Here is a 13,068-nt window from a genome sequence, read left to right as displayed (position 1 = left end):
TTATAGGATTTGGATGATTTTTTGTGCACATGGTCACAGTTTGTTACACAACCCATTGACACAGCCATGTGACATATTTTTTTGAATATTTACACTTTTGACTACACAGCCTTGGTCAGTATACACGGTTGTTCGGACGACCGTATGACTCCAACCCCACATGACATCAATTTGTTGCATGGCTTGCCTACATGGCTATGTGTCCCATCCCACATGGTTAGGAGACACGACTGTGTGACCCCTGTTTGCAGATTTTTCCATCTTTTTGTTTTTTTTCAAATTGATCCCTATTTGATACCGGGTTGATTTTAAGCTTTCGTAAGCTCAATATAAACCCGAAATTGATTGAATTACTTGTTATACTCGATCATATTTGATGTAGTGATTTTTTATTGGGATTTTGTATTATAAATTGCATGTAATTGTTTGATATTTGTTAATAGCATCCTATTACTCGAGTTTGACTACTGGACCAGGTAAGAGGTGTTACAAACATGGAAAAAATTGACACTATTACAATAACTCCCAAATTTTTATGCTATGTACCTTCATGTTAGTTTTTCCTATTTTTGTCAATAGTAATAATCATATTCAATAACTAGTTTAATTTTTTGCACATTAATAGTTTTTTTGGTAAATTTTAATAAATTTATTTTCATTATTTTTATTTAATATTTTGATTATTTTTATATTGAGTTTGTATTGTAAATTATGTTATATATTGTATAATAAATGAAATCATTAAATATCTAAATTGTTTTACTTTTCATGTTTTTTTTTGTTTTAAGTTCATTATAATTATCAATTGAATATCTTATACATATATGTATCATGGGTCGTAGATCAAAACCCATGATTAATGAACAAAGAGCGTTTCATAGAGGTCAATTAATTAAATAGAGCTCATTTGACCTACTTGAGTTAACCCAATTCGTGGAACATGTGGAGAAACCCATCTACTTGAAGCCTTACACTTAAAGAAAACTAGGGTTACCATGGTAAATATGAAAACTAATCTTAGAAAATTTGTAATCTTTGAATATTTGATTTTGTATTATTAGAGAATTGTGTAAATCCCTTAAGAATCTCAATTGTAGATTGGCTTCAACCTTGACCATCGATGTAAAGTAAATTGTACCATTGGATGTAGGGGAGCTCAACTATAAATAGATGTCTTCCTCCTTATTTGTAATCATCTCATTGTACTTTCTTCTTGAGTAATAGAATACTATGAGAGCATTTACTTAAATACCTTGTCTACATTGCTTTCTCGTGGTTTTTTTTTTGTTCGACTCGATCTCTTTTTCCTTTAAGTTGCTTCCACTTTATTTTCGGTGCCTTGAAGAATTTCCATTGATAATTCTTATCTTTTGAGAGTTAGGTTGACTTAGGCAGATTTGAAACAAAGAAATCGCCTAAAACCACACAAATTGCAAGACTAAAGTTCTAGCCCCCATGACAAATGATATCAGAGCTAAGATTCGAAGGTGCCGGTCAAGATGACGAAAGGAGTAGAAGATCAAATTAAGCCAATGGGGAGTTGTGGTAGGGCTAGGAAAGCTAGCCAATTTAGAGATATACTGTCGGCTTTAGAAGGTCGGGTGACCAATCCCTAAAATCACAGGGATTACAAGACTAAAATTTTAACCCAATAACACTTGCACCAAGTGTGAGCATTTATTAAATTATTTTATAGTTCTACATGTGTCGATTAACCACGTTAGAAATAAATATAAACTTTAAGTAACAAATTGTTAATACAGATTCACATTACACATTTTTAAGTATCTATTGCACTAAATTACCCAATAACCAAAATTAAATGTAACATTGTCCCTTAATAAAAGAAGACATAAAGCGCTTGTCCAAATCCATAATACAATTACGAAATGGGAGGGGAAAAAGAAGAAATAAAGATTTAGAAATACAATCAACGAACATGACAATAATTAGTTACGTAGATAACGATGTCCGAGGGCTGCTGCTAACGGCTGTTTCCTTTACTTGTGTTTGATTTTCAACAGGCAAACAACCCACGTTATCAACGTTCTGTTCTTTGCTCTTTCCCCATAAAACACTGTAAAGGCTTATCACTAACATGATTGCACCCAAAACACTACAACCACAATATAGAACATAATATATACATCAAAATTTCAAAAGTATAAAGTAATTCGAACTCAAGACTTATAAGATATAGCAACTGAGGTACCATTTGGTTTAGCTAATTCTCTGGTTGTTTAAAGCATCTTTATATCCTAAAGTTTTTGGATTTGAAATGTTTTGTAGTTAGATGCGGAACGTTTAAAGATCCTAAAACCCCCCACAAAATTTTAGGAAATTGAGTTTTTTCTTAAAACTTTTAGAAAATTTTAATTAAACCCCTAAATTTTTTGAAGATTTTTATTATATTTTTGTTTTAAAAATTTTAAGTAAGCTCACTTAAAATATTTGAAATTCTCATTAATTTCACAAAAATTTTAATTAGGCCCCAATTTTTAAAAATACAATTTTATTTAACTTCTAAAATTTTTGAAAATTTTACTACCCGCCACTGCTTGTAGTGTTTTGAGCCACAATACACTTACTCTTCAGCGGTCATAGCTTCCACTCTTTAAGAGTTGAGAACAAACTTAAAGAGTGCATTGCTAACTACATAAAGAAAACTTTATCAGCATGCTATATCATCAAATTATTTGTAGAAGATATAATAAAATTAAACCTCTCCTCTCCGAGCTTTTGCATAATGTCTTAGTTGAATTTGGTCAAGATCAAAAGTGTTTACCTTCCAAGGTTAATGGTCTCGCCTAATAGAAATACAGAACCAAGACTTGTCATTATTAGATTCGATGGTATCATCACTGCATGAAAAACTGGCCCTTTCTTTGCAATCACCCATGCTTGCAAGTAGTATGCAACACCGGTCACGAAAATCCCCTATTGTAGATTAAAGCAACAAGTTCAAATCATCTTAACGAATAAATCACTGCTAAAGAAAAGGTAGAAACAAGTGGGACAACATTGGTTTTTAGAATAATTCTTGGATTAAATCTAATTTCTTTTCTTTATGTTCTCCTACTTTACTAAACGCAAAGATAGATTTTGTTAGATAATAGAAGAATCTTTGTGTTTGCTTACACAATAAACTACTGCGAGCAGTCTAAAATTCCATCCCAACTTCCACTGACGAGGATCTCTTTCCAAAGCAATAGCAACAATAAATGACTGGACCGCACTCGACAAGCACTGAATGCTTGTGAAAGTAAGCTTGGAAGGGTAGCTTTTCAAAATGTGAGCCTGTTATCGTCAAATTTTGAACCATCAAATGACATCAATATGTGGTTGTCATTGTGATTCATCGATTTAAACATTTGATTGTGGAAGCAGCTTATAGGTTTTGAAGTTTAAATGACATAGTATAAAGGTTAAATTATGCTATTAGTCCCTATACTTTAGGAAAGTTATAGATTTAATCTCAATAATTGAATTTAGTCCTTTTACTTTTCAAATTTTTAATTTTCAACTCATTAAGTTTATATTTTCATAATATGATGCGACAATTATATTATCATATATGTGATGTCATATCAATTTACTGTTTCTATATATTACTAACTAAATATCCAATTAATGGATCAATGATTGTTATTTACATCAAGACTGAAATTTTAAAATTCAAAAGGTATAAAGACTTGCAATGATTCAGTTAAAGAATATGAAGTAGATCTACAATTGTACTCATAATACAGAACTAGTAATTGAATTTAACTAAATAGATTTAATTGTTATTGTTTGAGTAGGACTAAATTTTTAAAATTTGAAAAGTATAAAGACTAAATCTAAAAATTTTGTAAAGGAAAGGGACTAATAACCAAATTTTCCAAACTTAACTTGGTATACAAAAAAGAAAGGGGGGGTTAATGTTGGTATTAATTCTAAGGGAAATGAATTAATGGCTGAGAATGGTACCTGAAGTACAAGCCATAGAGCCCAACATATGCAGGAAGCTAGTAAGAGGAAACATCCAATTATCCAATTTTTGGCAGAAGAAGCATGGTCATGGTCACCATCCTGGGCGCCGCTATGGGGGCGGAAATTATGAAGATGGAAGGGAGGTTTCAAAGCGGGACCTTTGTAAAAGGCTAGAGTGACAACCCCAGCCATGCACACCACTATACCTGCAACTTTTGCAATGCCAGGTACAGTCTTCACTCTCACCTTCTCCATCCTGTATTCTTGCTCTTTCAATTAAAACTTTGCCTTGAAAATTGAAAACTGTTCAAATTTCTCTCTTCTCTAATACTATTTTTTCAGAAAATTAGTAGATAATTATTAAATAATATTTTTGAAAAAATAATATTTTATTAATAATTGACTAAAGGATTCTTTCTCAACTTTTTATGAAAAGAATTTCATTTTTTATGATACTAATTAGTGCGCATATTTGAAAAGGTTATATAATTGCAAGTCTTTAAAGAACATCATAATAATAAGTTTAGTTTTTAATATTTATTTTTTAATTTAATATTTATTTTTAATTAAATTTAACTTTTAACTTTTATTCAATTTTAAAAATTATTAAATTGTTATTTTTTTAAAAGTACAATTAAAGTGTTAAATTTTAAGCATGACAACTCATATAATAATATACATGTATTTCATGTTAATTTTTTTATTTTATGAACTTTTATAATATATTTTTATTTTAAATATTTTAAATTATTTATTGACATAATATATGAGATAAATAATGTTTTATTAATATTAAGTTTATATAGCCAACATTGTTAAAAATTTAAAATTTTTGTTAGTATTTTCGTTAAAATAATTTAATTTTTTTTAAAGGTAAATAATTAAAATTAGGTAAAAATATAAAAGATAAAATTGACAAAAAAATTAAGGTTAAAAATATATTTAGAAAAAAATAGTATAGTAATTATCTCTCTTTCATGGCTTAGCCATTGAAATTATAAATTAGCTCATCTGAATAATAAATGATGGCAGATGTTTCGCATAAATCTTTTATCAAATATAAAATAAAATAAAACAAAATGTAAAAGTAAGGCTAACCATAAGTGGTACAAAGAAAAGAAGCTAATGAAACCTGCCTGAGTAAAACTGCGAAGGCAAACGTTATGACTGGAATGCAATTAATGGTGGCAGCACCAAGGCTTGCAGATGTGTAAATGAGTGCTACTCCGTAAATATTCAAGGTTAAGGTAATCCTGAAATTTAAAAAAATTAATAACAAAACGAATAGTTCTGACGAATTCCATTAGTATTCAAATTATTTAACAGCTAAAAATTCTTCAGTCATCCTAATTAACACCTTTCATTCGACCAGAAATTTACTTACCCCAGCGAAGCAAGCATAAAAATCTTCAAACAGGTCAGTATTGAAAGTGGCTTGGCGTGTTTTCTGGAACGACGGAGAAACGACTTATGGGAAATTGATAGCTTAATATATATAGTTGTTTTCAATTACGAAGAAAAAGATGAGAGGAAAAACTTTAAAATTACCCTTCGAAAACCATGGCGAAAGGGACCATGAAAATTGTTCCAGCAACTTGTCTGTAGAAGACAAACACAGATATATTCATACCCATATTGAATACTGCCTTGGACAGTAAGATCATGCCAGAAGAAAGAGCATGCACTAGAAGCGCCACCAGGAAAGGCTTCTTTGACCCCATTTTACTTATCTTCACTCCCACTGTATGAATTGAATATGATTATTTAAACTTCAACTTGAACCCTTTTATAAACACCTCGAGGCTTCAACTACAAGTGTTAGAGAAAACTATTAAAAGATTTGACATTATATAAAATCCCATTAACCAAATATAGCATAAGATATATATATATATATATATGATGAAGTTGCGATGGGAAAGCATATGCTACTATATGCACACATTTCTTGTTAGTGGTGCGTAATAATAATAATAATAATAGTTTGGTTCCTTTTACTTTCTGCCTAAAGAAATAAGTTCCTGTTTATAGCAACCACTTAGATTTCGTATCAATTTCAGGAAAATAATACTGATAAGAGGTCCACAGAGACTACTTTTATAGGTCAGTTCACTTGTTGCTTGTGACTTAATATATAGATGGCATCAGCACCGATGAACTAGTGGTGACAATAGCTGTACTTTGGTGGAGTTTGATATGGTGGTTGAGAAAGCGGATTTAAGGTGGTTTTCATTTCACTGCACTTTTAATGTGGTGGAACACACGCAAATAATTTTACTTCAGTTTCAAACGCACTAAAATTTCTATTTGAATGCATGTTATCGTTCACATTATTTTTCATCAATATCTGATTTTGGGTATAGTGAGGTAGATTTAGTTTTTCTTTTTAATTTAGTGTTATAATATTGTTATAATATTTAATTTTACTATTATTACTATTTTTATATTAACCGTAAATAAGCTTACTGTCTATCAGACCAACTTAAATTATTTAGTATAATAATAACATATTTTGTTAATTTATTTGAATGAATAAATTTACCTCTATTTTTTGTCAAATTGAAATAATATTTTTAAATATAAATAAATAAGGAAAAAATATTCATTCATTCAATTCTAAAATTAAGTATGTAAAATGAATTTGAGGAAATAAAAAGAGAATTATAGGTTTTGGCAATGGGTAAATTCCAACCTTTTAAATTTAAGTAATTCTTTTATTAAAATTTAAAAATTAGATCCTATCATTTTATTCATTCTAAAAATATAATTTTATTTGTTCTAAAAATCATCTTTCAGTAATAAATATAATAAACTAATTAAGTAATTATAATTTTTTGAAAATAATTATCTAAAAATAATTTTATTATTGTTATATTCCGAAGTTCGATTTCATAAATAAATACGACCATAGAAAATATAATTTTAATTTTGTATTACAATATTAGTAGAAAACTATATATATATTACAAACTTTTGCTTTTAAAATTAAACAATACACATGTTCATTGCACAGAGAAGAGAACTAATTATAATATAAATCTATTTATTATTTTAAATGAAAAACTTAAACTTTTAAATAAAATTATTTAAAATAAATTAACTACATGGAAAAAACCCAAATAATTTATTATATATTAAAAACAAAATGGAATTAAAATTGTTAAAAATAAAATAAATAAAAGGAAGATTAAAACAATAAATTGAAGAGTCCTAATGGAGGTCTAGTTATCAAGAGGACGCTATTTTTAGATGGGCAGTGAAATTAACTAAGTGACATTAAAAATGGTGGTAACAATAAGATTGAATGTTGTAACAGTGAGTTTGAGAATTATAGCGATGTGATTAAACTCATGGTAGGATATATGTTTGTATGGAAACACAACAATATCAATGAGATAAATTGTAATAAAAAGTAAAATGATTATTAGCAACATTAAATTAAATTTATTAACTTATATTTTATTATAAGCAATTAATTATATAGATTATTTTTAATAAATAATATTTATATTTAGTTAATATAAATTTAAATTTAAATTAAATATTACATATTATTTAAAATCATGAACTAAATATATATTAAGAATAATGATATATTGATATTGAAATATACTCTAAAAATATAACAATATTAAAATAAATAAAGTAAAACTATTATAATAATAAAAGCAAAGACGAAACAAATGGCCCCATAATTCTTTTGGGTAGGAAGTTTAAATATCAACTCAAAACTCTTAATGAGTAACTCCTTTGAGTTTTTGGGAGCTCCCAGAACCCTTTGCTTTTCAACTTAAGCAGAAGACTCTGGTGAAAGTTGGAGCAAACGCACTTCAAACAGCTAAAAAAATACAGTCAAAATAGATCATTCTTAAGATTCCAACCTAATACGAAATATATTTGTCATCTAAGGAAACCAGAAATCTCTATTTCTATATATTATATAAAACCAGCAAGCACTTCAGTGGTGCAATCCAAACACCTTAATCGAAGGAAACCATTAATCTCTGTATCTTTATATTAATTATGCAATCCAAACAACACAGTTAAAATAGATATATTAGAAATGGTGGCTCTTTATTGTCTTATTCTGGAATGGTTTTGGCCTTTGAATAATCAACGTTGAAAACATCTTAAGAGTAGTCTTACTATAGTAAGCATCGGAGATCCCATAATATAATAGTGAAATTAAGCTTTTAGCGGCGTTTTGCGTTTGGATTGAAAACGCCGCAAAGGTTATACATTAGTGGCGCTAATCGAAAAATGCCACAATAAATAAAGCAGTAACAGCGTTTATGAGAAAAACGTCACAAAAGGTAAAGCAGTAGCGGCATTTTTTAATAAACGCCACAAAAGGTACGCAATAGCAACATTTTACCTATAAAAGCCGTGGAAATTTATTAAATTTTATTGAAAGGGCGTCGTTTTGATGACCTTAGTTTTTTTCCCCGAAATCCCTAACTTTTTTCCCCAACGTCTGCTGCATCGCCGTCGATAGTCCTCTGCTGTATCGCCGTGTAAGTTTTTATGTTTTTCATTTTGTTTGTTTGTTAATTCATTTTCTCATCTTTCAAATCCTAACCCTTTTCTCTTCGCTTTCTCCAGTAAAACGACCTGTCGTTCTCTTCGCTTTCTCTAGAAATTTCTCCCGATTTGTGTAATTAATCTGGTAATTTTTAATTTCATTCTATATTTTTTATATGCTTTTTTTTTAATTTTCGGATAATGTTATTGGGTTGTTGAATTTTACGAGTTGGAACTGTAATTTTTTTAAATTTTTTTTATGAGTTCGCTACAAGTTGCTTAATTCATATCCATATTATCAAATTCAAAATAAATTAAAAATTTTAAAGAAGAATCAATTTGTTGAATTCTGAATCTAAGGGTTTTGACATTGGATTTGAACTCAAAAATCTTATTAAACTCCATAAATCTCACTGTTTTTAATCTCAATTATAAAAGTGAGTATTCTGGATTGGGTTGTACTTAGCAGAGAACTTGTGTTCCTTATACTTCAATTCCTTGATAAGGAGAAATTTAAAGACACTGTTTATAATTATGCTCTTATCTTTGCACTCTGTGTTTTTGTTCTTTTCTTTTCTTCTGTCTTTTTATAATTTAAATCTTTTAATCTGTTCATGCATTTTTGTGTATTTTTTCATTAATATATTTAAATTTAATAGATTGGAGCAAGAGTCAGGGTTCTAAATATCTCACCTAGATAAAATATGATTGTTAGATATTGAGTAACGGATTGGTATATGGATTAATTTGCAGTAAACTGTTATAGAAAGGGTTTAGTTTCTGTTTGTTTTATACAATCAATTGAAAAGTATACTGTTTTATACAACCTATTGTTTGTTTTATACAATGAATTGAAAAGTTTATTGGTAGGAATGAATTGAAAAGTAAACTCTCATAGAAAGAGTTTAGTTTTAGTCTTCAATAGTATTGATGCATATGCTTTCTATCCTCATTTCCCATGTCCTTATTTGCTTTTAACATGATATTTTATTTTATTGAAAAGTAAACTGTCATGTAAAAGAGGTTACAATGTCCTTATTTGCTTTCTTGTTATGCTTATTTATGCATGGTTTCTGTATTTCTGTTTTTAGAAGACACAATATATGATGGGCCATGGTTTCTGTTTACAGCTAAAGATCAGCAAAATAAGGCTACAAACAGTTGGTCAACGGACCAAAGAAATAAAGTTGGAGCAGATGGACCATTAAAGATTGTCAGACATTAAGGTGAGGAAATAAACTGCTTATTTGACATGTGGAAATATATATTCTTTAAGTAGCATATGTATTTGCCTAACTTTATGTTGTGCTTCTCTCAGACCAAATTCCTGGAGGAGGACTACAATTAGCTCAGTTTCATTCTGGTATTCATTCTCGTACAAAGCATCTTTAACTATTTAAATTTTCATATACAGATTAATTCTCATTGTAGACCATGTACAAGGCATAGTTTTGTGTTGAAGTTAAATTTAAAATAGGGTCATGGTTGATCAGATTTATGGGTGTCTGAGTTGATTTAATGTAACTAGTCAAGGCATAGTTTTGTGTTGAGAAGTTGGTATTGGGAAATGATGAACACAAGTGCTGGTCTTCTTAGAAAATTTGTTTAAGATCTTATGGCCTTCTTTATTAAGTATTGTTTTCCTTTGGCGAGGATTGCTTGTCATGGTCTTTATAGGGTATAACAATTGCCAATGATTGCAAACAATTGGCCTTCTCTAAAGTTAAAAGTCAATATTATTCCATTAGTACATAAATCTTGTTTTATTGGGAGACTAATGCTTCCATATAAAGTGCTTCCATAAATCATTCTTCTATTTTTACAAATTTTGAGATTTGTTTCTATAATTGAAAAAAGTAAAGGTTAAATACTTTTTTTTAAATTTAGTATTTCTATCAAATTAGTATTTTTATCAAATTTTGTCTAAAATTTGTTAAATATTTTGTTTTTGGAAAAAATTACTTAATATATATCATATGTTTATTAAATTTATAATAATTTACTTCTAAAATAGAGATGGTCGGGTTTTAATTAGTATTAACGATGTAACAAAATGTTAATACAATAAGTATGACCATTTATATTCTTTAAGCATAAAATTAAAATCCCTAAAGTATGAATCTTTTAATGCATATTTTTATTTATTTAGGTAAAGGTATATTTAATTTTATTCAGGAATGAATAAAAAAAATCAAGGAATACAAATTAACTATTACATAATCACATTACAATGGTATTGTATTCAAAGTGTTTCTCAAAATAATGGTCTCAATTTTTAATATAATAATGATTTAGTTATTAATATTTATATTCTCTTATCAATTTGACATTAATTTTTTAAAATTAAATTTAGCTTTTTTTAAAAAGAGTTAAATTGTTTTTAAGCTTCATGTATACTTCATGTTAACATGACAATATTTGTCTTATATATCACGTCAATAAATAATTTAAATTTTTTAAAAATTAAAAAATAACATGAAATACACGTAGATAAATACAAAAATTTCTCTTATATTTTATTTATTATGTTTTTTTTTATTGGAACAGTGAATTGGATCCCTATAAAAGAAGTATTCGATAGGCTCATTTGAATTGCCTACTCAAACAACTCCATTTTAAGCTCTCCTTAATTGCATTTGTAAGTACCTCGTATTATTTACATGTTTTAATTTAATACATTATTTTTTGAGATAAATCCATGTTAGTGATTTGAATTACGGCATGATATATTACATATCTCATTGTGATATTACTAGTTTAGGTTAAATGTGTTCATTTAATTATATAAGTAACACATTTCTTATTTTTTAATATATAAATAAACAAACATAAGTAGTAATAAACAAATTATAAATAAATAAAAGAAACACATGAACAATAATAGTATTAATTATATAATTAAACAATAGTTGATTTTAAATGATTTACTAAATTAGTTTTAAACTAGCATGAAGACAAATAGTTTGGATATGTTTCATTTATATTAGGTTAATTTAATAATTAAATTTAAATTTTATTAATGTTGATTTATTCAACTTAACAAACGAATATAAATAAACAAAATCCAACTTATTAAACAATTTATTTACAGCCTTAAATTTGACTTATATCTATTTAGAACACTTAAGTAATCGTATTATAAATATGCATTAAATCTATTTAGAACACTTAAGTAACCGTAATTTATTGTCAATTTTAGACTTCAGAAACTACAAAATGGATAAGAGTTGGATAGATTTGTCAAGGGTAAGCAATGAATATCGAAATGGAGTATAGACTTTTCTAAATTTTACAAAATGCAAGCCAAGAGAATATGATTCTTTGCCTGTGTAAAAAGTGTGGCAACATCAATTGGCATATTCGTGAAGTTGCCTACGAACATCTAATTGTTGTTGGCCTTATTTGGGGGTATAAAAAATGGATTTTCCATGGAGAGTGTACACTTGTAGAACCTCTTCAACGATTAATCTGGCTTATCCTCATAATGCTTACCATTAGTCTGTTAGAGAAGATAACATGGAAGGTATGTTAAGGGATACATTTAATATGCACAATCATGATTTGCAATCATTTCAACCTGAAATTATTCCATCCAATGATTGTGATATTGGTGGAAATGCTTTTACCGAAACAGGAAGAAGTGCATTTGATGAAGAGCCAAATGGAGAAGCAGTGAAGTTCTACAAGATACTTAATGAAATGAATGAAGATATAAAGAAAATGATAAAGGATTTAGGCCTAGGGTACGAAAAAATTCATAGTTTCCTAAATGACTGCATGTTGTATTGGGGTGATCAGAAAAACCAACAGTCTTGTCATGTTTGCAGTAAATCTCGTTGGATGAATATGAATGCAGAAGATGTGAATGAAGATGAAGGTGAGGCACAATCAAGAAAGAAGCTAATAAAGATTTTGCGATATTTTCCACTAATACCAAGGCTTCAAAAGCTTTTCATGTCATCAAAGACAGCCAAGTCTATAAGGTGGCATCGTGATTAACAAACCGATGATGGATTATTAAGTCATCCTGCGGATTCTTTAGCTTAGAAATCATTTGATAGTAAATTTCCAAGCTTTGCAAGCGATCCTCGGAATGTGAGGCTTGGACTAGCATCTGATGGATTTAATCATTCTAAAATCATGAGTACTTTGTATGGTACTTGGCTTGTAGTACCTGTTCCTTGCAATTTTCCTCCGTGGATTTGCATGAAGCAATCTTCTTTTATCTTATCTATGATTAATGATATTGACATTTATATACAACCACTTATTAAAGAGTTTAAATAGTTATGAGTGGGTGTTGAAACATATGATGTCTTGAGAAAGGAGAACTTTTATTTAGTGCAGCTTGTTGTAGACTATTAATGATTTCCTGGCTTATGCCAATTTATCTAGTTAGAGTACCAAAGGACATTATGCTTGTCCTTGTTGTGCTATGCAAACATGTTCAAAGTGATCATATAATAGGAAGAAGTTCTCTTATATGGGGCATCGTTGGTAGTTAGATAGAAATCATAGATTTAGATTTTAGAAGACTCTATTTGATGGTATTGAAGAGTTCAGAAAAGCTCTTGA

The 13,068-nt window shown here is 28.5% G+C and overlaps 1 protein-coding gene across 2 annotated transcripts; it reads right to left on the bottom strand.

Moving 5' to 3' along the window:
• Positions 1–1,751: 1,751 nt before the first annotated feature.
• LOC108488559 (WAT1-related protein At5g64700-like) lies at positions 1,752–6,014 on the bottom strand. 2 transcript variants are annotated; one of them, XM_017792846.2, is made up of 7 exons: positions 5,521–6,014; positions 5,357–5,419; positions 5,109–5,225; positions 3,970–4,228; positions 3,139–3,297; positions 2,786–2,937; positions 1,752–2,116 (listed from the first exon to the last, which is right to left on the bottom strand). In XM_017792846.2, exons 1-7 carry the CDS (start codon positions 5,691–5,693, stop codon positions 1,954–1,956), a joined length of 1,086 nt encoding a protein of 361 aa, XP_017648335.1. In that variant the 5' UTR covers positions 5,694–6,014; the 3' UTR covers positions 1,752–1,953. The 2 variants fall into 2 exon arrangements, with proteins under 2 accessions (XP_017648335.1, XP_017648336.1); XM_017792847.2 differs by lacking the exon at positions 3,139–3,297 and having other exon boundaries at positions 5,521–6,002.
• Between the last annotated feature and the right edge of the window lie 7,054 nt (positions 6,015–13,068).

The sequence above is a fragment of the Gossypium arboreum genome, chromosome 11 (genome assembly GCF_025698485.1).
Source record: "Gossypium arboreum isolate Shixiya-1 chromosome 11, ASM2569848v2, whole genome shotgun sequence".
Lineage (NCBI taxonomy): Eukaryota > Viridiplantae > Streptophyta > Magnoliopsida > Malvales > Malvaceae > Gossypium > Gossypium arboreum.
The sequence above is the reverse complement of the archived record's forward strand: the minus strand, read 5'-3'. Positions and strand labels throughout refer to the sequence as shown.